Raw genomic sequence first — 25,857 nt, 5'->3', positions numbered from 1 at the left:
ACTGTCTCAAAGAAACACATCGACACTGATGAGTTCTCAGAGAAAGCCTTTGGCTGTGAGGCTACTTAGAAGACCTCCTGAGTAGAGTCATACAGATACTTTGTGACAATTTTCCTTTGATTTTTTTCAGAAACTGTAGCTGAACTATGGCTCAGAGTGACTTCCTCTACCCAGAAAACCCAAGGAGGCGGCAGGAAGTGAACCGCCTTCATCAGCAGCTCCTGGATTGCTTGTCTGACAGCTTCAAGGTCACCAACAAGCTGACGGCCGTTCTGAACACCCACTTGGGCTGTAGGCTGCCCTTCATTGAAATGAAAAGAGACGGAACCATCAAAGAAAACTGTGACATCATTATCCAGGCGGTGGTAAAAATACAAAAGGAACTGCAAAAGGTGGATGAGGCCCTCAAAGACAAACTCGAGCCAACCCTTTATAGGAAACTTCAGGATATTAAGGAAAGGGAGACAGAGAAGATAGCAATTGTGCAAAAGGTCATTTCTGTCATCCTGGGGGAAGCGACATCTGCAGCCAGTGCGGTGGCTGTTAAACTAGTAGGCTCAAATGTCACAACCGGCATAATGAACAAGCTGGTCACTGTGCTAGCCCACATCGGGACTTCTCTCCTTGGTAGCATTGGAGTTGCTGTGCTTGGTCTTGGCATAGATATAATCATCCGTGCCATCTTGGGAGCAGTAGAGAGGACACAGCTTCAAGCAGCCATCAAAAGTTACGAGAAGCATCTGGTGGAGTTCAAGGCAGCCTCAGAAGGGTACCACCATGCCATCGCTGAGGTCACCAGTGCTGTGAAGCGCAGATAAGATGACGTCATGGGTCCACCACAGGGATCGTTCTGTGCTTCCTTCTTCCATCGCAACACTTCTTTCTTTAACTAGTCTCATTGCCATATGCCTCTGATGCGGACAGGGACAGGTGAATGAATTGCGATGCTTGGGTTCTGTGACCCTCAAGGGATAAGTCTGACTGGGAGTTTTCTTCCTCTGCTGTCATAACCATGCGTTAGAAAGACATCACAGAGCAGCAAGTACAGAATTGTTTCCTTGATCCCAATCGATGTCCTCAAACATCCCTTATAAATGCAGAGACCATTCCTATCACCTGTTTCAAACATCACTTAGGTCTAATGACCCTCAAGTGAACTAGAAATACTTCCACAGCTTTACCAGTAGGTAAAATCCAATTGTCTGTAAACAGGAAGTGACTGCAAACAACAACATTTTCTTCAAGAATAAAAGGAGGCAATGGATCTGTGAGCTTCTACTAATTACAAAGTGTGTCTGGAAGGATTTGGAAAAGGATAAAAAAATAAAACTTGTTTCAATAGTGCAATTAATATTGACCAAATGTTGTCTATCACTTCAGAGATAGAGCACTCTGGAACATTTTTAAAAACCCCACAAGAAGCCCAAGATATCCATGCATAAAACATATTAGGGTAAGGTGAAGACATTATACCTTTTAGGAATTTGTCATATACCACCCAATTTCAGAAACAGCCAGAGGCTATGGAGGCCTATGGATACAACATCATTTCTGTAGATACAGCATTGGTTTCTAAATCCTTCAACTAGCAATTCCCATTGGGCCATTTTTAGGGTCTACTTTGAAAAGTATTATACTGTTAATGCTGAGAATGTCCTTGTTATCATTGCTTTAAGTACAAAAATTTTGTTGAAAATACTCAGTATTTTTAACCAGCCACATGACTCTTTCAAATGTATTATTTTCTATTTTATCACTGCTTTTATAAATTAGTTTCAACATATCACAATTTGGGTTTTTCATTATTATTATTACCTGATTTGTAAGTTTTGAACGACCGGATTTTGCTATTGCTGACACTCACAAGAGTAATCAAACCAAGAATGTAATAAGGCATGCAGGCATGAGGGCTCATGCCTGTAACTCCATCAGTCAAGACATGAGACAGAAGTACGGGGAGATGGAGGCCTACTTATTGAATAGGCAAGACGGGAAGGGCTTCATAAAGATCCTACCTCAAAATTTTTCTTTCTACTACAACAAAGCTGAAGTATGGGACGGATGTTACACTGTTCGGGGACACACTTGAAACATTCTAAACATTAATATACATCTCTATCCATACTTTAAAAGTACCTGATATCAAAAATTCCTTTATAACCTTTTTCTGTGAAGGGTACTCAGATTAAGCTGAAAAACAACCAAGCGTGAGCCTCGCGAAGACTTCATGTTAAATGCTTACTTCTCAGGGGAAAGGATGGGGAGGAGTTTTAAGGAATTGGGGGTGTAGAAGGGAAGGAAAAGACGAAGACTAGAGAGAAATAATTCCGAGTGTGCAATGACATCATAAAGGACTTGGGCTGAGGAGACGACCAGTCGGAACGGGAGCGTTACGTACCAACTAGTCTGGAAAATCTAATGCATGCATCGATGCATCGTGTTTCTCTTTTAAAAATGCTTTTTTCGTGTATTTTATAAATTAGTGAGTCTCGCTAGGAAATGACTACTGTGCTCAATTCTGCACACGCTGGGCGTTTACTGCTCAATTTCCAGGGGCAGCAGGCATCAATGGGCGGATGTTTGCTGAGCACTTTAAACGCGGGGCCAGGGTTACTCGGGACCTTGAACATCAAATGGAGGCATCCCCGAAGGACGGACGGCATCCATTCACGCCCAACACAGCAGCGCAGAGTCAACACGCGACTCTGCCCCGCCGGTGCACCGGTACCTGACGTCTCAGCAGAAGCAGCTTCTGGAAATGGCGTCAGAACTCCGAGCGACGTAAAGCAACCTGGCCAATCAAATGGCAGCCTCCTTCTTTTCATTCCTACTGGGCGATGTCAGTGTCAATCTACAACGCTTCGGAATGAGGCGGAGTCTTGGCCGACGGATGTCCAATCGGATGCGGGACGAGAGCGGAAGCAACTCTGGCCCCGACCTTGCTGTGTCCTCTCTATGGTCGCGGGCCTCCGCGACGCGCTGAGAGCGTCGGCCGCGGGCACCGGAAGTGACGTGAGGATGGCGGAGGGGCGCGAGGTTTCAAGATGGCGGTGGCTGGGTGGTTGACCGAGAGGCGGAGGTGAAGGCCCCGTCGCAGGAAGCACGCTGGGACCGCCCGCTACGCGGCCTCGGCGATCCGGGAGCCCCGCCGTCGCGTGAGTGTGCGCGGTCGCGGTGCTGCCGTCCCCCGCGCCTGTGCGGGGCCTGCGCAGCCGCCTCCGACGCCAGGCCCGGGAGCCGCGCTCTTGCTCCGCCGGGCCGGGCCGGGCCGGGGTCGCGGCGGCAGCTGCGGGCTGGAGGGCTCGGCAGCCCGGCGTGGCGCGGCGTCCGACGGGCCCTCGGCCGAGCCTGCCCGGTGAGTTAGGTCCGCTCCCTGAAGCCGGCGGCCGGCGGCGTGGGTTGACGTGTGGCCGCTCGAGTCGCCATCAACCGTCGCTATGGTTTCGGCAGTTGCGGTTGAGGCCGCCTGCGGTGGACCCGGCCTGGGCGGGCGGGCGGGCGGGCGGGCGGTGCAGACCCGTTCTCTCTCCCACAGGCTTCTGCATTTAGGAGAGTCGCTTTTGTAGACGAAGGCGTCGTGGTCTTGTAAAAATTCTCAGTGACTCGTGGCCGCTGTGTTTTCAGGTGTGGGAGCGGGCAAAGAAAGGTCAAAACGTGAACCCGAAAGACGATCAAATACATAAAAGTCTGCGTCCGTGCCCCCCCCCCCAGTTCTGTACAATCAGTGCCCTTCTCTTCCCTTCCTCCCATCATTCTGCCCCTCCTTTCTGCGGATAACGAAACATTTCACAATGAAATTGTCGCCACTGAACGGTTCTGGAACCTCTAGGAAGTAGCAAGTAGCCGGGCACTTGATCACTTGGTGACAGAAGCATTAACTTAAAAAGCCACAACGTCTTCACAAAGGAGCCAAGGGAATTACAGTTGTGGGGTCTATTAAATTTATCTCAGGACCTGCCTTTAAAGGTGTCTTTTTAAAGAACGGTGGGTTTATTTAGTGTGCAAAGGGGACCAGCAAGATACCTATAGCCAAATGTCACATAGTTTCAACGGGAGACATTTGTTACTTTATTATTGGAAAGGTTAAATTTTGAAAGTTAACAATCATTCATTTTGAATAGAAGAGGAAGAATTGATACTAATAAAAGCTTTCAAATTTTCCTACAGTGACTACCACTTTTAATTACTTTAACATATAAATCGAGTCGTAAGAAAGAAAAATATATGTTAATATTAAGTTTGGAAATTCACATCTCATCTCATTTTTCTTTTACTTGAGAGTCATGAGTCATATTTTATTTGGTATTAAATGTGTTAGTTACTTTTTACCATCTGTGTGGTGTTGGTTGAACAGTACACATGCCAAGGAGAAAAGTAGAGAACATATGCTTGTCTGAGCCTAGAGCCATTATATTCCTACTTCTGTTTGATTTCACCTTATGTGTAAAGGGGGTGGGGGGGGATGTAGGAAAGTTCATACTTAGTTTTTGTTTTGTTTTGAGATAGTCCTTTGTGGCTCAGTCCACATTCCAAGGACAAACTTTTTTTCAGTTGGCACTGCTATGTAATCCATAGCAAAGTGTTAACTTAGTGAGTTAATGGCATCTCATCGCCTTGACTAATACAGATGTTAGCTTTTCTGTGGTCAAGAAAGGCAAAGCCATATGATACATTCAAAATTAAAGAAAGAGCAAGTTCTTACAAAATTAATAACCAGAGGGGTATTTCCAAAAATTGATGGAAATTCTGAAAGGGAAGACATGTGGAACACACAGGGAAACTGAGTTTGTTTGTTTGTTTGTTTGTTTTCCAGGTTTTTTTTTCTTTTAATGAAGAAGTAAATCATATAAATTGTCAACATGGGTCGGAGATCAACATCCTCCACCAAGAGTGGGAAGTTTATGAACCCCACAGACCAAGCTCGTAAGTGCCATTAGTGTGGAATGGTAATAGAATAGTTAAAACTGCAAAGAACTTGCTTAAGCAAGTTCAACATTGGTAGACGTTAGTTGTGTGAAGTCATGTTGAATTCTTATAAAATGAGTTCACATGACTAAAATGTTGAGAATACAGGTCAGTTAAAATAATGTTCTTTGTCAAACTTTGTTGACTTGCAGGGTAAAATTGGCTTGTTTTTGTATTGGAATTTTTAAACAAATTAGTGTTGTAAGTGCTAGTTTGGTATTTGAGAATCTTTTTCTCATTAGTTCAGTTATTTCTGTGAAAAGAAACATTTTAGCATATGGAGCTGTGAGGGTTAGAAGTGCTACAGTTGTCTGTAGGTAGAAGCCCCTGATACCAGTGTCCATGTGTTGCATAGGGGAGCCTCAGAAGAAAAGAGTGTGTATATTGTCTTGTGGCTATGTTAATATTGAAGATTTGAGTTATATGGTCTCTTTCCCTCTCTTTAGGAAAGGAAGCCCGGAAAAGAGAATTGAAAAAGGTATTCAGACACATTCTGTTTATAGATTGAGATTTGTGAAAGAAAATAACATTTAAATTATTTGCTAGAAAAGAAGCTTTGTACTTCTAATGAAAACCAGACAGCTGACTATGTTTGAAATCGGATGTGACTGATAAGACTTGGGAGATTCAATTTGTGGCGTCTTCTATGCCATTGCTTATGTCCGTTTGATTCTCCTGCCTCATAAGTTAAAGAAAGAAAGATGCTTTTGGGGTTGGAATGATGGCTCAGTGGGTAGCAGCGCATACGATACGGCTCTTGCCGAGGATCTGAGTTCCATCCCCGGCGTCCATGTTGGGTGGCTCACAGCCATCTGTTCCTCTATTTCCCAGGAATCCAACACCCACTTCTGATCTCCAAGAATGCATAAGCACATGCCTACACATTCACACAAACACACCCAGAATAAAATTATATCTTAAAATGCCTTTTGGAAATAATTCTTAAGATGATTGTGGTAACACATGCTTGTAATCCCAGCACTTGGGATATGGAGATCAGAGTTAGGAGTTCAAGGTTAGCCTGGGCTACATCAGACCCTGTCTTGATAAAGTAATTATTTTTACCACTTATCAAAATGTAGCTGCTTTGTTAAAAGCTATTGAATATATGCTGATAAATGGGTTGCTAGATATCTTTGTATATCTCATTAGCTATTGAATTTTGATGAGTAATTAGAGGGATAAGCATTTGGTATCACTCTTTAAAGCATTCAAGTCTTTTATAATTAATCCCTGGTGTCCCTATCCAGCATAGTATTTTTTTCAGTTTAACTGCAGCCCTTGTTTTTTTGTTTTTAAGCAAGTTGTTGTTCTAGTAGTTGCTAACAGTCTTTACTTCCTAAGAAAGCACACTTTTTTAGTAATGTTCACTCATTGTTGAGAACAAGAAATCTTATAGCTGTTGCTGGTGGTTTAAACACGTGATTAGAGATCAGGGGAAAATGTGAAATTCTTTAGATTTCATGAGACAGATTGAAGTTTAAAAAAAAAAAATGTCCCGAGAATCCAGCCTCTCTCATTAGTCTTCTCTTTTGTTTTTCTAAGAACAAAAAACAACGAATGATGGTCCGAGCTGCGGTTTTGAAGATGAAAGATCCCAAACAGATTATCCGGGACATGGAGAAATTGGATGAAATGGGTAAGAGTATATGAAAAGGCCATATTTATTAATAGCTATAATAGTTGTACTATTGTTGTACACAACAGCGAGCAGAATAGGCCTAAGAAAACAGCAACCTGATGGAATTGAACACCACATTTTGTTTTAATGTTTTGGAAATAAAATGAAGAGATAAGATCTTTTGCAAGCTGGAGATCACATATCCTAGAAGAGAGAAGCCATCATTCAGTTGGAATTACTGTTACTAGGTAACAAAAGCTGAGTCTGGCCAGCTCACTGTATAATTGTTCAGATTTAATTGTATTCTCCATTTACCGTTATAAGTTAGCTGAATAAAAAAGGGCATGCACTCAAATTCTTAGTCACTAGGAATAATGCAATAATATATCTACTAGATCGGAGTAAACCATCAAGTTAATAGGAAGATTTAGGGGAAAAAATTAACTGGTACTTCAAGAAAAAAAGTTCTAATCATTAGACCCTAGTTGATTTATGAAAATCTAAACTAATTAAAATGGAAAGGTGTGCCTTGGCTTCCATAACTGAGCCATCCCTAGAAAGCGGTCTCCAGGAGGGAGCCCAGAGATCCTCCTGAGGACTGCTGTGTCTGCTCTGCTGTCCTGCACATCTCTATCGAGCAGCTGCTTGGTGTGGAAAGTGGAAGGTGTGTGTGCAGTTAGTGAGTAGTCCCCGGGAGATAAGGCCGTAACCTCTCAGCACATAGTGGGAAAGCCGCTTTTTCATTTGCAGTCCCAGAGAGAGCTAGGAATGCTCCAGAGATAGCATGTTAGCTTGGGAGTCTGAGTTTGCAGGAAGATGCAGTTGCTTGGGAGTCTATCCTCCTTAGCACAGAGGACTCAAAAATGAAATGGTGGTATCTGATTCTAGTTTGCTATAAAGGAGGTTGTTAGTGATGAAGTAGCTCTTCATTTACATTTCTATAATCTCCTTTTCTCCCAGAGTTTAACCCAGTGCAACAACCACAGTTAAATGAGAAAGTACTGAAAGACAAGCGTAAAAAGCTTCGGGAAACCTTTGAACGAATTCTACGACTTTATGAAAAAGAAAATCCAGATATTTACAAAGAACTGAGAAAGTTAGAAGTAGAATATGAACAGAAGAGGGCTCAACTGAGCCAGTATTTTGATGCTGTTAAGGTAAGCTGATTTTGAAAGAGGATCAGATATGTTGTAGTTTGCTCTTAAAGTTGATGGGGGATTGATTGGTCATTCCCAATCTCTTCTTTTTTTGCAGTTGTTTTTTTAAATTGAGTGTGCACCTTATGCTCTAGCAGAAATTATTTGTTCAGGAAATCTGTTGATAATGAAAAGAAACAACACATGGTAAAAATTAGGAAAGTGAGCCAGGCATGCGTGGTGATGCACATTTTAGTGTCTGTAAAAGAACATGCATGAGGCCCTAGCCAGTGTTGCTTTCAGTTACTGTCTCATGTGCATGTACTTCCACAGTGGGCAAAAACGGGTCTGTTAACAAGGGCTGAGACTGTAAGGTGTCAGAAGTTGATTGAGGATGAATGGGATATGTCCAGTTGTGTGAGCTTTTATAGTTTATTACAAATTTCCCTTTCCTGGGACAGAAAATCAAACCCAAATGGAATGGTTTTGGTGAAATAGGTGGCATGTTTCCAACAGCACAGGACAGAGTCCCAAGAAAGGCGGATGGATATTAGAGACGGTGCTCTTTGTCAACACATGAGTGTTGCTGTGCAGAGTATCAAATCATACTGAGAAAGAATCGGCTGGTTATAGGGATTATGAAAGAAAGAATAAGCTGTATTTGGGTTCTTTAAGAAGAAGTAATAGGTTTCTTTCATTCCTTGAGCAGTTTTGAAGTGTTCAAATGTTTTTCATGATCTTTGTGTTGGAAAACAAATTCGGGCCATCTGGTTCTTGGGCTGGGTCTGGACAGCTGGGTCTGGATGGGTGCTGGACAGCTGGGCCTCTATTGCAGAATGCTCAGCATGTGGAAGTGGACAGCATCCCTCTGCCAGACATGCCGCACGCTCCTTCCAACATCCTGATCCAGGACATTCCACTTCCTGGTGCGCAGCCACCCTCCATCCTTAAGAAAACCTCGGCATATGGGTAAGGAAGCCTATCATAATGTTGGCATTTGACTGAGGTGCCACATGGAATCCAGAGAAACACTCAAGGCCGTGTGAGTGTGAGATGCAGTGAAATGTGAAGAGAGGGCCTTGGAACTGCACAGTCAATTATCCGTTCTCACTACCTCTGCAGACATAGGGAACACAGTCTGGTTCTCTTTACAGGCCTCCAACTCGAGCAGTTTCCATCCTTCCACTTCTCGGGCATGGTGTTCCACGTTTGCCCCCTGGCAGAAAACCACCGGGCCCTCCACCTGGCCCACCTCCTCCTCAGGTTCTGCAGATGTATGGCCGTAAAGTGGGTTTTGCTCTGGATCTTCCCCCTCGTAGACGAGATGAAGACATGCTGTATAGTCCAGAACTTGGTATGAAGGGGCGGGGTTTTTTTCTTTTATGTCCTCAGGGTTGTTTCTATGTTGGCCGTACTTAATGTGTTCACCACAATGAGAACATAATAAGTGAGTACATAAGAAATCCATGTACACTGCTATGTATCCCCATGGATAATTCATCAGATCTGCCTGATGAGAGCATGTTGCTTGTGTAGAGATGTCACTACAGATCCCTAAGACTTGAATAAATTGCTCTTCCTAATTTTATTTTCAGCTGACTAGAATTACTGATTGTACATGTGACTGTACACATAATTGCTTCTAATACAATGTGTTTGAACTTTATAGGAAACAAAAAATTATTTAAAACAAGTACCCAATGAAAATATCATAGTACATGACAGCTGGCATTGCATACGGAATTTTTTTACATGTTGTATTGCATTAAAAATAGCATAATTTTGTATTTCTGGGTACTGTGAAATTCAACCATAACGCTGGTTCCTTGTTCTCTTTGTCATTAGCTCAACGAGGTCATGACGATGACGTGTCCAGTACCAGCGAAGACGATGGCTATCCTGAGGACATGGACCAGGATAAGCATGACGACAGTAGTGATGACAGTGACTCAGACAGATCAGATGCAGAGAGTGAGGGGGATGAGTTTGGGCACCGTGACGACAGTGAGCGAGACAATCCTGAGGAGAAGAAGTCAGGTGCGTGAGGGTGATGTGCCGTGGTGCCATCAGCACACTGCTAAGCCCAGAGTCAGTCATGGCGAGCTTTGTTGGTTTGTAATTTGAGGTGGTGTGTATCTGTGTGGTTTACTGTTGTTGCTACATTCATTTCCTGTATGCATGTGTTAGTGTGCATCCATGAGCATATGTGCATATGCCAGGGCACACATGTGGAGGTCATAGTTGGTTCTCCCGGTCCACTATATTTGTCCTGCAAATTCAACTTAGGTAGCTTGTTTGGTGACAAGTACCTTTCTCTCCTGAGCCACTCAGGACCAGCTTTTAATCCCAGTTTGGATTGGTTTGATTTTGAGGCAGGTGTTGCTGTTACTTAGGCTGGCCTCAAACTTGTGGTAACTCTCTACTCAGGTTTGGGAATTACAAATACAAGCCACCGTACCTGGCCATTTGTCCTGATAGTTTGAACATTTTTGATACATAATTCTTACAGATATTTATGAAGGTTAAGGAAAAAAATCTAGACTGGAGGCTTCTTAGATTTTCTGTGTAAATGATGTCTTATATAAGCTAGGATCATAATTGCAGTTCAGGTGTATCTGTAATTAGAATTGTGGCCTATTTTTTTTTTTTTTCTTTTAAAATGTTTATTAGCCTTGGTGCCATGTCTTGGTTGAGAAAAGCACCTGTTTAGCAAACACATGGAAAACAAACCATTCTCCGGATCAGCTGTGAAACCTTTCAGAAAGTTTGTGTGTGTGCTGCTGGGGAGTAAACCTAGGACTTTGTGTATGCTAAATATATCCTGTTGTGCCGTGTCCCTAGTTTTATGCATAGTGTGTTATGTTTTGTCAAAATTGTATGCACTGTGTCTTATGTACTAAGCACATCGGCTCTGTCAAACCCCAGGAGTTGGGGACTTTGGAGACTTTGGGGGACTGTTGATGTGATCTGCAGTGTGGTGTCTGAATACTATATTTGTATTTATAAATACAGCAGATGCTAGATGCTTGTCCTAGCCTTTTACTTCTTAAAGTGAGTGTGTGCGCTCATTCATGTCCACCTGCACATAGGTGTGCAGATGAATGTATCAGGGTACTCCAGGAGGCCCGAAGATGATGTTAGATCCCGGGGGGGGGGGGCGGAGGCTGGATATTCAAAGCTCCTCAGGATTGCACACTGGCTCGTAACCATTGAGCCGTCTCTGGCAGTTTTCTAGTGTTTCTTAATCATGATTACAAATGAAAAGGCTTTAAAGTCTATAGTGATAGAAAATTAAGAGAAGACTCATAAGTAGGAACTGGTTTTACAAAGAAGAGAGGAGCTAGAACCCTATGGACTGTTTCCCTCGAGACAACATGATCTCTTTCCTCGTCTGCTGCCAGCTGTTGCAGTTTGAGGGCGAGAGGGCGGGCTCTCACTGTGTCTGGCTACCTGGCATAGAACTCACTCACTGCAAACCAGGCTGGCCTCAAACTCACTGAGCTCACCTGCTGGGCACTGGGATAAAGATGGCGCCACCAGACTGTTTTTCGTGTATATTCAGCAGCATATCCAGTAGGTAGCCTGTGTCAGTGGAAGCAGTCTCTGTTTCTAGTTTACAAAGAGATTTTTGTGGTGGAACTGGTGGTGTTAACGAGTAATCACATTTTCAAGATTTCCCCATCTTTAGGCGGCCTGCTGTCATAAATTACATTACTAATTTTCTAGTGCTAAACCACCTTGCGTTTTTGGTGCACCCTGCATGCTTGTGAGGTGTTTTCCTTTCACAGCACTGTTGGGCTCACTTTTCTTATATTCTTTGTTGGTTAATAGGTTACATAGACTTGGGTTAGTGGGATGGTGGTTTCATGAGTTACTGGACAGCTTTCATCTATGACTTACGTTTGACTGAATCGCTAAAGAAAATTGTTGCTTTAAGACACATTTTTATTGTTTCACTTTTATGTTTTGGGCTTAAAATTGCATTGGCTAATTCAGTTTATACATTTTTTGAGTATCATAGCGTTTTCAAAATTTTAAGTTTTAAATCACCATAGTATGTATGCACCAATTAGCACAGCATTGGTTATCTTTAAATATGTCTCTCTACACTTCTGTCGTGGGTTATGGTCATACCTAGTATTTATAGTGTCTGCATTATAGTGAACATTTCTACTGAATTTTGATGGTTCCTGTCAATTTCATTTCCTTCCTTGTCCATTTAGGTCTGAGTGTCCGATTTGCTGATATGCCTGGAAAATCAAGGAAGAAGAAGAAGAACATGAAGGAGCTGACTCCTCTTCAAGCCATGATGCTTCGAATGGCAGGTTAGAAGCAAGAATGAATGTCTAGCATTCCTTTGAGCTACTTGCTTAGCATACATTCTCCATTTATATTCAGCAGTTCTGAAGAAAGCCGGGCTCTGTACTCTTTAAAACTGAAAGTATGATGCCTTTGGTAGGCTGCCCAGAGTCTCACTGCCAGTGAGCTGTGGAGATGTCTAGTTCTGGCTGCCCGTAGGTTCTCGAGCTGGTGCGTGAAGGTGGGAGGTCAACTTGTTGGAGGCTGGCTCTCTGCGGCCACTACTGGGTCCCATGAATTGAACCCTGGTTGTCAGGCCCATTATACTGCTATACCAGTTACAGATGAACAGAACACTACTTGGTTGTTGTGTATTCACATAGTAGGAAAAGGGCTTGTAAGAATAAGTTTTCTTATTTTTATATATTATACTTACATGGTTTGGGGAGACAGGATCTGTCGATGTAGCCTTGCCCATCCTGGAACTTACTCTGTAGACCAAGCTGACCATAAAGTCAGAGATCAGCCTGCCCCTGCCTCCCAAGTGCTGGATCAAGGACATATGCCACCACACCCAGCTACAGATCTGTAAAGATTGAATCCGTAGCTGGTCTTTCTCTGTCCTGTCACATGACATGAAGACTTATTGTTAATTATGAAAGCTTGGCCAATAGCTTAGGCTTGTTTCTAACTAGCCCTTACAACTTAATTAACCCATTTCTATTCATCCTTGTCTTGCCATGTGGGTCTGGCTGTTAGCTTTCCTCCTGTTTCCTCTGTGACTGGCCGGCAACTCCACCCTTCCCAGCGTCCTCTTTGCAGAGCTATTGCCATTCAGTTTTTATTAAACCCATCTGAGTAACATCTTCACGGTATACAAAAAACAGTACTCCACAACACAAGTCACCTCTGTTTGCCTGTTTTACAATATTCTTCCAGGTCAGGAAATCCCAGAGGAAGGACGGGAAGTGGAGGAATTTTCGGAGGATGACGATGATGACGAGTCTGATGATTCTGAAGCAGAAAAGCAGTCACAAAAGCAGCATAAGGAGGATTCCCACTCTGATGGCACATCTGCTGCGGCTTCACAGCAACAGGCTCCTCCCCAGTCTGTTCCTCCTTCCCAGATACAGGCACCTCCCATGCCAGGACCACCACCTCTTGGGCCTCCGCCTGCCCCACCCTTACGGCCTCCTGGGCCACCAACAGGCCTCCCTCCTGGACCACCCCCAGGTAAGCTCCCCGTTTGTTCCAGTGAATCCAGAGTGAAGTGATTCCCCAAAAACAGCATGTGTCATCAGTAACAGTGTGCTCTGTTTCCTTCTGATTGCATCTCTGAGATCAAGGGTTCTCAAAGGGAAAATGAAAAGTGTCCCCTTGTGTGAGCATGGCTGGTAGCTTGGAGTTGTGACAGCTGCCTCTTTTTGTCCAAAGTTCTCTGTTAGGGTTATGTAAGCTGGATGCCTGGACAGATTTTACTTCCTTCAGTGCTTTAAAGTGACAGACTAGCCCAGCCTGCATTGGTGTCGGTCAATACCATCTCGTGTGTTAGAGCTGGGACCTAAGTAACAAATCTGATACCCTTTGCCTAGTGCTCAAAAGTGTTGAGTTAATTTTGTATCACACTTTTTTGTGTATTTATAAAGTGATCTGACTTCTGAATAAAATGATATGTAAGTTGCTCTATACCACCATTATTTGCTTGACATTATGTTTTCTCCTTTCAGGGGCTCCTCCATTCCTGAGACCACCTGGAATGCCAGGAATCCGAGGGCCTTTACCACGACTTTTACCTCCAGGACCACCACCGGGCCGACCTCCTGGCCCTCCCCCAGGTCCACCTCCAGGCCTTCCCCCTGGCCCCCCTCCTCGAGGACCCCCACCAAGGCTACCTCCTCCTGCACCTCCAGGTAAAATTTTCCGTTTCTGTAGCAGAAGCTAGCCTGGTATGTGCTGGAGGGTGCATTGTCACTTGGGGGACCTGAGGGCCTCTTCCAGTGGCTCACATGGTGTGTGTCTTACATTTTCTTCCTCTCTTTCGTCACTTGGCTTCCCCAAACAAGTCAACACTTTGCAAAGGTTCTGTGTGTGAGAAGTTCTGCTGAGTAGAGGTACATTGTGCTCCATGGGTCCTTAGAACTAACATCTTCAAACTTAAATCACAAGGGAAGGTCCCTCCTCTCTACCCATTGTCCAGATTAGGCATGCAGGTTTCATTATGGGCTTGTGCTGTGGCCATGCTCCGCTTTAATGTGAACACGACAGCTGGAGCCTTTTCTTTGTCTCAGTGGCATATAAGTAACTTGAGTGTGGGTGGTCAGCATTTAGATTTGATGCAGTTTGTCACCTTAAAGTCATTCTTGAGTGGCTTTTGAAGAAAGTAAAAATCTGTGGGGCCGGAGAGATGGCTCAGCAAGTAAGAGCACTGACGGCTCTTATAAAGGACCCAGGTTCAATTCCAGTAACCACATGGCAGCTCACAACTGTAACTCTTAAGATTGACACCTTTACATAGATATGCATGCAGGCAAACATCAATGCACGTAAAACAAAAATATTTTTTAAAAGAAGGTGTGTGCCACAAGATCCAGCTATTTAATTAAAAAGAAAGTAGGCATCTGTTGTGAGGTATGTTTGAGTCATAGCTGTCAGTACAGTGCTCCAGACTAAAGGTGAACTTTATCTTAATAGTATCCTATTCCTTTGTATCAGAATACGCGCCTGACTTAGCAGGTTCTATAAGTTCATTTTATCAGCCTATGTTTAAACATCCTTAGTGGCAGTTAAGTGTCGTTAGTTCTTATACTCATGCTGTGCCTCTTCATTTAGGTATCCCTCCTCCTCGTCCTGGTATGATGCGCCCGCCCTTGGTGCCTCCCCTCGGACCTGCCCCACCTGGGCTTTTCCCACCAGCTCCCTTGCCCAACCCAGGGGTGTTGAGTGCCCCACCCAGTCTCATTCAGCGCCCAAAGGCGGATGATGCAAGTGCAGCCACCATCGAGAAGAAAGCCACAGCAACCATCAGTGCCAAGCCCCAGATCACCAATCCCAAGGCCGAGGTCACACGGTTTGTGCCCACTGCACTGAGAGTGCGCCGGGAGAATAAGGGGGCTACTGCTGTTCCCCAAAGGAGGTCAGAGGAGGACTCTGCTGTGCCTGTTGCCAAAGCAGCCCCCAGGTCTGGTCCCTCTGTCCCTGTCTCGGTACAAACTAAGGACGATGTCTATGAAGCATTTATGAAAGAGATGGAAGGGCTGCTGTGACAGCCTCTCATGCTGGCTCAGGCTTCTTTCTGTTGAGAGTGCTGGTTTGTGGAACAAGGGGCTCTGGGTAAACTTAGGGAAGAGCACGTCCACTGTCAGGGTGTTTTCCAAGTTCAGTTCCGGGAGCCTCCTAAGGCTTGCCTTGCTGGGATTCCCTGCCAGGGTGTTTGCTTGTAACAGACCAGGATGGAAGCGCTGCTGCTAACACCCGTTCCCTTTGACGCCGCCATTTCAGCCCATTTCTTCCCCTCTCCATTTTGGGAATTATATCAGAGAGGTCCTAGTTATTTGTTCAATTCGTGCTATGGGCACTAAAGTAGAGATTTCTGGGGGGGAAAAGGTTTGTTTCATCTTGACTTTTGTGTTTGAGTTATTTTTAATATTTTCCTGTAAATATTTTGTAATATTTTACTTGTAGTGAAATGGATTACAATGTCATTTCCTATTTCAAAGCAGGATTTGTGGGAAGAAAATGTACAATTCTTGGATTAAAGGTATTTCCCACGACCTAAACTGAGTGTTTCATGGAGAAATAAAATGTTCCATACCAAGATACCATCTGTTTCATGGTAATGTGTAAACAGCTCCTGGTTTGTGGGCAGAAACAGAGCACACATCTACAGCATTGCTTCTCAGGAACTGCCGTATCTCATGCAGATGGGAATGAATTTTATTAGAAACATGAAAAGTAACTGAAATACAAAGGGATAAAGAAGAATTCCTTCAAGATTAATATTGGCTTCCCAGGAAGCCAGTGTCTCCCCTTTGCTTAGATGGGCTCCAAAGAACCTTTGAGCTGTGGTGTGGTGCTTTCAGTAAAAATGGCCCCTAGAGGCTTGTGTACTTGAACACTTTCCCCCCTGGTTCTTGGTGCTATTGGGGGAGGCTGGGGAGTCTGGCTTTGTTGGAGGAAGTATGCCATGGGGCAGGCTAAGATTCCCCTTTCCAGTTGCTCTCTGTACTTGGAATTTGAAATCTCAAAAACCCATGCCAGGCTCAGCCTGTCTCTCTCTTGCTGGTGGATCAGATGTGAGCTCTCAGCTACTGAGCCATCACCACGCCCCCCCCCACCTGTCTGCTGCCATGCTCCCCACCATGATGGTCCTAAAGTCACTCTCTGAAATTGTAAGCAAGCCCCCAGTTACATGCTTTCTAAGTTGCCTTGGTCATGGTGTCTCAGAGATGGAGAAGTAACTAGGTCAGAGCCTAAGTTCCATTCTGTCAAGCTCAAATTCTTAATTACCATAACATTTGCCCTTTGGCTTTGTGGCATGGCCAGTCAGTGCCAACTACAGCATGGGCTAAACCATTTCATTCCAGAAGGGCAAAACTGAACAGACCAGTTCTCTGGGATCCAAAGTCAAAACTGGCTTTGTAGGAAACAGCAAACAAACCCTGGCGACACTGCACCCTGTCCCACTGAACAGCATTTCTCAGCAGGAAACGTGTTAGTGTGCCAGTAAAACCAAGCAATGTATGCAATCCAAAGTGTGACTTCAGGCCCTAGGGAAAGTTGCTAGGCTGCCTTCATTGGTCTTTGAGATTAGCCTCAAGAACTTGATCAAGGGCTACAAGCCGGAGGGTTCTGGAGAATTTTTTCTGTCAGTAGACCGTTGCAATTTTTTATTTGAAAGAGCCCTACATATCTCTGGAGCAGTGGTCTCGAAGGCTGGGTGGAAATGGGGGCAGTCACTATCTTGTTTGTCTTGCTCTTCCAGTAACCTTTCTCATGAGAATCATGAGAAAAATAGATGGATTAGATTTTGCCATCTTTGTCCTTGTTTCTTCACGATTTTGAAAGTTCCAGATGTCTCATCTTCAGTAAATTAGACTCAAAAGACAAGCCAGCACTTAAAAACTAGTTGTTTGAGTCTATAAATGTGAAACTCATGGATACAGAGTTTCCATGGATACTTGTATATCGGCTCCAACCAATTCTAACAAGTGACTCTTACTGTTTGAGACCGTCTCCCTGTGCAGCCCTGTCTTGGAACATGTAGCTGAGACTGGCCTTTGAATTCAGTGTCTCCCCTCAGTCTCCCAAGTGCTGGAATTAGAGTTGTAAACCACACTTGGCTACAATTCTTTAAAACTTGTTTTGCTAGAGAAAATTGCCCCCCCCCCCACCCCTTTCCAACAAGCCCGCATGACAAAGGACCTGCCCTTGCCAACTCCACATTTGTGATAACCTGCACAAGATAGGCCCCACCAACTTTGTTATGGGTGGGCTCAATACCCCACCTTTCAACCCAAGATTTATGCAGTCATGGTTGCTAGGGGGAGGGACCCCCAAGGCCCACCCTCCCCAGGGTTACTAAGTTACTATTTTTCTTCAATGGCACAGCCTCCAGTGTCACCTTACACTTTTTTAAGGAGCCCTAATTAAACTCACTGGTTTATCAAGCTACACTTGGGTGGCTACATTTCTATTCCTGTAGTAGTCAGTGCCCCACAGGTTGAGACCTTATTTGTTCACAGTAAGACCTATTCCTGTTTACCTATAATTCAAGCCATAGGGCAATCCATTAGTCCTTATGGAGACGGCGTATTTCAATCTAAGCATCTAATGCGAATACATGGCACTAAAATCTTAATCCTCCAAACGGGAGTTACAAAGTTTAACTCTGGAATCTTCCCGTAATGCCATTGGAGTCTGTCCTTAGGTGTCAGAGGGAGTAATCTGCCTCTTTATGAGAGATGTGTGTGACCTGATCTTTGTACATCTTTCAAAATGACCATGAAGACTAACTCCAGCATCCATTAAACAAACAGCAGAGAAGCAAATACTGACAGACACTCATTTGTAATATATCATTTATTTGTACTTTTTCCTGTTGCTTCAAGAACCACGAAAAAAAAAAAAATGTGGGTTTCAGGAGGACACTGGCAACCCAGCTGGCCTCCTCTTCCCAGCTGGGCTCCCCGCACTTGACCTAACGCATGGAGTAGCGGCCAGTCAACACTGGGGATGAAGGCATATGCGCCAGCCACCGCAAATGAAGAGGACTTCAACTCTGACTCCCAGGAAATAAAACCCAGAGTGAAACCTACCCTGGGTGTTTTTTTGTGGGTACTGTGGGCAGAATGAGTTGCAGGAATAATGGAATGGACAAGAGAGAACGTTCCCAGGGACTTGTGTGCTTCTTGCTCTTAACTTTCCTTACCATGCCATTACACATCTCTGCAGCTAGTGAAAATAAGAGGGGGGGGGGGGGACCACTCCAGAAAGTAATCAGTTATCCCTAAAAGCAAGGTTAAATTTTAAATAAAACCAAGCCAGTTTCCAGAGGCAATGCTAAAGAGGCTGTTATGAAGCCAAAACTTGAGAGGAAAATATATGTATATACTTTGAGACACACTCCTAATGTAGTTCAGGAATGGTCTCGCACTCACTAGCCAGGAATGACGTCATACTCCCGATGGCAGGCGTTTGCCACCATGAGCAGCAAAACAATTTTAAAAGCTGCCAAAGACGGAGGGCCCCGATGTTACGCAATACCGCCCAGGGAGCAAACTTCATGACTCACCTCCGTATTGCACAAATTACTTCGTTTGCTAGAAATGTGAACACAAGGGTGTGATGTGAAGATGTCTGGTATTCAGATCATGAACATGTAATATCTATTACTTAAAAGACTATCGACCTTAAATTACTAAGTCCCTATGTTCTCTTTCTTTTCCAAGTAGCTCAACCTTCCTAAGGATGGCCAGCGAGGCCAACTTCTTGTATGTGCGCTCAAAACAAGTCCCCTACCACTCCTCCCTGCGAAGGCCTGGGTAGTGAGCTAGGCAAAGTTAATTCCAGAGTAGCCTCCCCGCACATCTCCGCCTCTCCTGCCCACTGTGATGCTCAAGGGGGAGCTCCCAATCCCAGCGCTGGGCCCCCTCCGGCTCCCACACGGCTTCATGGGGTGGCCCGCGTCCTGCTCAAACTCGGGACGAGTCCCCACCCAGCACCCGTCGGTCCCGCGACTACACAGCTCTCCGGATTACTCGCTTTTCACCGACTTTATTGGCTGCGGACTGCGGCGGGCTCTGCACCCGTGGGGTTCACTTGCTCTTCACCTTCTGGCTCTCGGTCTTCTTGGGCAGCAGCACGGCCTGGATGTTGGGCAGGACGCCGCCCTGCGCGATGGTCACGCGGCCCAGCAGCTTGTTCAGCTCCTCGTCGTTGCGGATGGCCAGCTGCAGGTGGCGCGGGATGATGCGCGTCTTCTTGTTGTCGCGCGCCGCGTTGCCCGCCAGCTCCAGGATCTCAGCCGTCAGGTACTCCAGCACCGCCGCCAGGTACACCGGCGCGCCCGCGCCCACGCGCTCCGCGTAGTTGCCCTTGCGCAGCAGCCGGTGGACGCGACCCACGGGGAACTGCAGGCCCGCGCGCGACGAGCGCGACTTGGCCTTGGCGCGCACCTTGCCGCCCTGCTTGCCTCGTCCAGACATGCTCGACCCTGCGTCCGGAGATCCAACACCAGCCCGCTCAGTTCCGGGACGCCGTGCGCCTCTCCGGAACTACCTCTCCAAACTCTGCAGCCGCTGCCGCCTGTGACAGGCAGGAGCCGTCCCCAATCAGCTCGCCAGAGCAGAGCGCCCGCCTCCCAGACTCGACCCAATCGAAAGCGCAAACTCCTAGACCTAATTTACATAGTTCACTGGCTTTCTCCGTCCTTTCGGAATTGGCTGCCAGGAACCGGAGGAAACTGGGTCGTTCATGGCTATAAATCCCATGACTAGGGTAGCTGAGGCAGGAGGATTGCCAGAAGCTTGAGGTTGATCTTAGCTATTTTGAGATCCAGACCAGCCTGATAGGAAGGAAGGAAGGGAGGGAGGGAATTAAGGAAAGCCTTGCATGTCTGTATTCCCGGTTCTTGGAGATGGAGGTCGTTGTTTAGCACTCCACCAAGACTTTAGAGTACTCTACTCTAAAATAGGCCCCGCCGCTGGAGGAAGAATACTTCGACTTGTTCCAATATATTCAAAGTATAGGCCTGTGACATTTGAAATAATATAAGGTGTCTTTTATTTGATTAGCGATTACTTTCCACTGATTTACTGCGGTACTTCAATTTACCACATTTTCTGAAATTACACAAGTGATGTAATGTCAAACGTTGATTAAAATGCCATCTACATTTTAGTATCCATTTAGTTAAAAGATCACAAATTTAATCTCTCCCCCATTATAATTACGTTTGATTTCATTGAGATAAAGTTCACAGAGTGAAGTGTGGTGGGCCCTGTCTGTGATCTTAACATTAAGGAGCTGTAGACAGGAGGGTCTGTTAGGGTCCCCGCCCAGCCTGAGCTCCATAAGATCCTGTCCCAAACACAAAATACATGCATACACACACACACACACACACACACACACACACACACACACACACACACACAACACACACATGCACGCACAGCACTCGCACGCACGAAAATAGTGTTCAAATGTATTTACATATGTCTTTATTGCCTAGCACAATGATGAATAAACAGCCCCTGGGGGTCAAATACACTCTTTGGATCTGAGCAATATGTCCTGCCACCATAAAGGTGATCTGTCATCTTGGAGCCAGAGAACTTCCTCAAAATCCCGGCTTTACCACCTAACAAGTGACTTGGATACATTATTTAATGTCTCTAAGCACTTAACAGGATATATATATTGAGTCAACGCCTATGGAAGCCTCTGGTGACGTCTATAAACCAGCTTAAATTTGTGCTTATATCATAGAAAAGTCCTTTTCTTTCCTTTTATTTATTTATTTGTTTATTTGGACAAGGTTTTACAGAATTTGAGAAAGTATTCTAGATGCATCTTTGCCTTATTTTTGTAAGGATTCTAAAAAGCCAAGGATTTAAAATAGTTTTTTTCCCTCCAATTATCCTAGGACTCAACTGACCTTTAACAAACAGAATAACAAATAATGTTTGCCTTATAGGGATTGATGAAGATTGAGAAGTACTGGAGATTAAAAGCATTTAGAAATATAAACATTTAGGAAACCATTTTCCTGCTGAGAGGCATTTCTTCAAGACTACAGACCAACAACAATTTACTAAAATGCTCAGTCCTCAACTCGCTCATTAGGAAAGTACTGTGAGCCCTTCCTTAAATCCTGCTGTCTTCTGAGTGCAGTAAACTTCAGGACAGTCTTGTCTTTAGTTAATACTGCCAGGTGGTGGTGATGCATGCCTTTAATCCCAGCACTAAGGAACCAGAGACAGGTGGATCTCTGTGAGTTTGAGGTCAGCCTGATTTACAAAGTGAATTCCAGGACAGTCAGGGCTGTTTCAGAAAGGAAAACAAACAAACACACCGAAAGAGCCCTTTTCTGGTTTGGGGATTTGCAGTAAAAATCTACTCAAAGTCATGCTTTTGACAAATGTTACTTTACAAAATTTGAATAGGAGTGGGTGAAATGTCTAGTTAAGCCTGGTCTCCAGTTCGCAGCAATCCTACCTCAACCTCCAGAGACCTGTGATTACATGTGTGAGTCACTACACGTGGAGAGAACTCTTAGGTTTTAAATGCAAGCAATGAGATGCAAGTTTATCTAAGTGACATGTTACAATAGCTCAGCTAAAAGAAAATACTAATATGCTTGCCAGGAAGAGAGACAGAAAAATCCACACACTGAAATATATATATATATATCAATGTTTGAAATTACCTCGTTTGTTGAGATATATATGTACACATATATATACTCATAAATCAATAGTTGAAAACAAACAGGAGTAAAGAGAGGAGTAAGTAATATTTTTAGCTTGGTCACGAGAAAGTGGCCATCCACTTCTGCATCCACTCAAAAGAGCCACCCGTGAAAATATAATTGCTTTACCGTAAACTAGGTTTTATTGCTAGTTCCTATTCATTTTCACATTACTTATCAGTAGAGTAAGAATACGCATTCTGCTTAGAAAATAGCGACTCAGAGCGTACTGAAGATAGCAAGCGTAATGCGGGCTTCTTTTTTGCGCTAGGGGAGCGAAATGAGTTGTTACCTTATATTGTTTAAAATTTCGAAAGTGCTAGGGTTTCTCAGACTAAGGGGAGAACAAAGTCTTTCCTAATCTTGATTGGAGCTCCCCGCCGCTTGGAGTAAAGAGCCAGGGGATGGAGCCTATAGCTCCGCCCACTCTTTGCTGTTTTCAAACAGGTCCGCTAACAGGAAATAAAAGCTGTGGCTTGAGACCTCTGTCCTGCAGTTCTCTTTTGTTCCACTGCTGGCAGCTTGTTCAATATGTCTGGACGTGGCAAAGGCGGCAAAGGACTCGGAAAAGGCGGCGCCAAGCGGCACCGCAAGGTCCTGCGAGATAACATACAGGGCATCACAAAGCCGGCCATCCGGCGCTTGGCTCGGCGAGGCGGTGTCAAGCGCATCTCCGGGCTCATCTACGAGGAGACTCGCGGTGTTCTCAAGGTGTTTCTGGAGAACGTGATCCGCGACGCTGTCACCTACACTGAGCACGCCAAGCGCAAGACGGTCACGGCCATGGATGTGGTCTACGCACTCAAGCGCCAGGGCCGCACTCTGTATGGCTTTGGAGGCTGAGCGCAGCCACATGCTCTAGGCCATCTTGGTCTCTTGGCAGCCTCCTCCCCAACTCAAAGGCCCTTTTCAGGGCCCCCAAAGCATCAAGGAGGAGCTGGGGCACTTGCAATGGGGCTGGGGGGCGGGCCCTGAGGTCGGGCTGTGTTAGGGAATGAGCGCTGGTGCTCTGCGGTTTGCATTTTCACATATGCAAATCAAGACGCTTGAGAGCACGTTCTCATTGGAACGGTGGCCCTCGTGTCTCCGCCCAGCGACGGAGAAAGTGATCCGCAGGCTTGCTGAGTGCTGTTGGTCTACGTGAATGATTTTTTCTTTGCTTGTTTCTAGATGCTAGGCAGAAAGCTAGTAACGCGCGGCCGGGGCTCCCAGGTGCTTGGAGGCTGCGTCCCATTTTTCGAGCTCTAGACCTCGGGAGGGGCGGCCGGTGTCCGGTGCTCTTCAGACCCAGGTTCCTTAAGGGCAGCAGGAAACACGCTTGGGACCCCAAAGTAGGAAGTGTCCCTGCAGCGTAAACTCGGCTTTCTCAGCTGTAGCTATTAACGATGTCTTTTGGGGACACTCCGGGTCCACTTTTAGCTCAGGCTGGTCAGCTTCCCGGGTTCGGATTCCTCGGACAAGGCTGTAAGCTTCATTTTAAGGATGTCTGTAAGTCTGAAGTGGGAGGGGCTAAAGAACCCGAGCTGCTCTTAGAGAAGTCCTGTGGTTTTCTCAACACTCAGGTGGGTTAGGTTAGCTCACAATCACCTGTAACTAGCTGCAGGGAATCAACGTGGACTCAGGTCTGCATATCCTCCTTACATATAACTAAGAACAGTAATTTTTTTTTTCATTGCCCTAGTTCTTTGATACTTGAAGTTCGTTAGTCCTCTGGTTTAGGGGATAGATGTATGTTCCTGGGGTTCCCTCAGCAGGAACCTGACATTTCTTTAGGAACGGTTATCTCTTGAAACGCGTTCTATGTAGCTGGTATTTTGTACCATCTTTCAGCAGGTTTAAGTTGTTAATGACTACTTCATAGCTGTGGACGGGACGACGAAGAAATAACACTTGGAGGCTGGATTTGAATTGGGCCCTGTGTGATTTTACACAGTTTCATCTTCTGTGCCAGTTTTTGCCAGTCAGGCTCCGCCGCCTCCGTGGCTGATAAACTCACTTCCGCCTTCTGAGCATAGGTAAGGCTGGTGTTAATTTCAGAGGACGTTAGTCTAACGAACTCATTTCCTACAAGCAAGTGAAAACTGAATTACTTTTTTCTTTCTTTAGAAATGTTTTCAGTTATAGCTATTTGGTTTTATATTTTCAAATTATTTCATTTTTCTTTTTGTCCAGTGAATTATTTTTTCCTAAATTAAGTTCGGTGATTTTTATTTTCTTGTAAAGCCATATGTTTCATTAACGTATCAAAATACAGAAAATGCAATAAAAAAGTATCACACCCCAGTTTAACAAGTATATTTTAGTTATTTGAGAAAAAAATGTATCAATTATCTATTACTAGCAAAAAGAAATTTAATGTTGCACAAACAAAATTGTTTTGGTGTAGTCACAGTATAAATCATATGGAAGTTTCTCAAAAAGCTTAAACTAGAATGCCATTCAATCCTGCTGTCTCACTCTTGGGTTTATACATGAAAGACTCTTAGTTACCATACCTGTCATACATGGGCATGAAAGTTCATTGCAGCTTTTTGTCATGAGAGCCAGGAAAGAAACCAGCCAATGTGTCCATCACTGGATGAAGGGATGAAGAAATTCTGGTATGCATACTCAATGCCTTTTAGTGACCCCACATGACAGACTGGGCATTTCAGTTGAGTACCAGGTTTTAAACGAGGCTTTTATGTAAGAAGGTTTAGGGGTGTCCTACATCTGCAGCTGTGATAATACCCTGACAACAAGCAACTTAGGGGGAAACGGGTTTACTTGGCTGGCAATCCCAGGGTACAGTCCATTACTGCAAGGAAATTAAGGCCAGAGCATAAAGCATATTCAGCTGGCTTTCTATACCATTCCTGGCCTAGGAAATGGTGCCACCCACACTTACGCACCTCAGTTAACAACCAAGGCAATGTCACCTACAGCCATACAGCCAACCTGATTTAGACAATGTCTTGGTTGAAACCCTCTTTCCTGGCTATTCAAGGTTGTGTAGTTACTAAATGATTGGCCTGTGCATCTGGAAGCATGCTCCTGAGCCTGGTGAAACAAAGGGCCATCTGCCAACAGTGGCTGGCCCCTCCTACAGCAATTAACAATTGAGATAAACCCACACAGACCCAGACACAGGCCAGTCTGATCTACACAGTTCCTTGGTAGAGGCGTCCCGCTCAGAAGATGCTAGGGTGTGTCAAGCTGACTGTTAAAGCTAACTAAGACAGATAGTGAAGGCTAGAAGAGGAGACAGGCAGAGGGCTAAGTCGTCTAGGGTCCTGTTCTGGGCATGCTGCTTGGGTTTCAGTTCCACAACCCCATAGAGATGTCACAACACACCAGGTTCCTTATTGTTGCTAAATTGGTTTGAGAATTATTTTTATTCTATGTGTGTGGTAAATAAGAATCTGGGAAATGATAGGCTGACAGATGTTTATTTGGGGAGAAATCACTTACACCAGAAACAGATGACTGCCGCACGATCCCGTCCCAAGGATGCCTCCGGATGCTCTCTGTCTCTGACCAGGAAGTAAGATCCAGCTGGGGTCTGGAACCCCAGACCTAGTCCCCCAGGTCACATCCAAACCTGTCCCCATGCCCCAATGGGCGTGGTCAGTGCAACTGGTGTAGTCGAGGTGGATATCTCACTACAGTGGTCATGTTTTGTGTGTGTGTGTGTGTGCGTGTGTGTGCATATGTACACATGGTACACAGTTATATGTGTGCAAGCTTGAGTGTATGTGTGCATGCAGTGCCCACAGAGCCTAGGAGAGGGCATCTGAGCCCCTGGAGAGGGCATCTGAGCCCCTGGAGCTGGCTGGAGTTATAGACTGTTGTATTGTGTCAGCTGGTGTCTTATATTCCTGTTACCC

At 45.0% G+C, this 25,857-nt stretch overlaps 4 protein-coding genes across 4 annotated transcripts; 3 read left to right on the top strand and 1 right to left on the bottom strand.

Annotated features, from left to right (window-relative positions):
- Positions 1–146: 146 nt before the first annotated feature.
- Smco3 (single-pass membrane protein with coiled-coil domains 3) lies at positions 147–850 on the top strand. The gene has a single exon (XM_051173060.1). It carries the CDS (start codon positions 147–149, stop codon positions 816–818), a length of 672 nt encoding a protein of 223 aa, XP_051029017.1. The 3' UTR covers positions 819–850.
- Positions 851–4,809: 3,959 nt separating this feature from the next.
- Positions 4,810–15,837, top strand: Wbp11 (WW domain binding protein 11). The gene is made up of 11 exons (XM_051207916.1): positions 4,810–4,923; positions 5,412–5,443; positions 6,511–6,604; positions 7,547–7,743; positions 8,558–8,691; positions 8,877–9,076; positions 9,568–9,759; positions 11,946–12,047; positions 12,961–13,254; positions 13,749–13,931; positions 14,851–15,837. The coding sequence occupies exons 1-11, from the start codon at positions 4,860–4,862 to the stop codon at positions 15,282–15,284; spliced, it is 1,926 nt and encodes a 641-aa protein (XP_051063873.1). The 5' UTR covers positions 4,810–4,859; the 3' UTR covers positions 15,285–15,837.
- A 3,436-nt stretch (positions 15,838–19,273) lies between these two features.
- On the bottom strand, positions 19,274–19,818 carry LOC127212933 (histone H2A.J). Its single transcript, XM_051173136.1, has one exon. It carries the CDS (start codon positions 19,722–19,724, stop codon positions 19,335–19,337), a length of 390 nt encoding a protein of 129 aa, XP_051029093.1. The 5' UTR covers positions 19,725–19,818; the 3' UTR covers positions 19,274–19,334.
- Positions 19,819–22,522: 2,704 nt separating this feature from the next.
- Positions 22,523–23,004, top strand: LOC127212855 (histone H4). The gene has a single exon (XM_051173045.1). It carries the CDS (start codon positions 22,523–22,525, stop codon positions 22,832–22,834), a length of 312 nt encoding a protein of 103 aa, XP_051029002.1. The 3' UTR covers positions 22,835–23,004.
- Positions 23,005–25,857: the final 2,853 nt, after the last annotated feature.

The sequence above is a fragment of the Phodopus roborovskii genome, unplaced genomic scaffold, assembly GCF_943737965.1.
Source record: "Phodopus roborovskii unplaced genomic scaffold, PHOROB, whole genome shotgun sequence".
Classification (NCBI taxonomy): domain Eukaryota; kingdom Metazoa; phylum Chordata; class Mammalia; order Rodentia; family Cricetidae; genus Phodopus; species Phodopus roborovskii.
The sequence above is the reverse complement of the archived record's forward strand: the minus strand, read 5'-3'. Positions and strand labels throughout refer to the sequence as shown.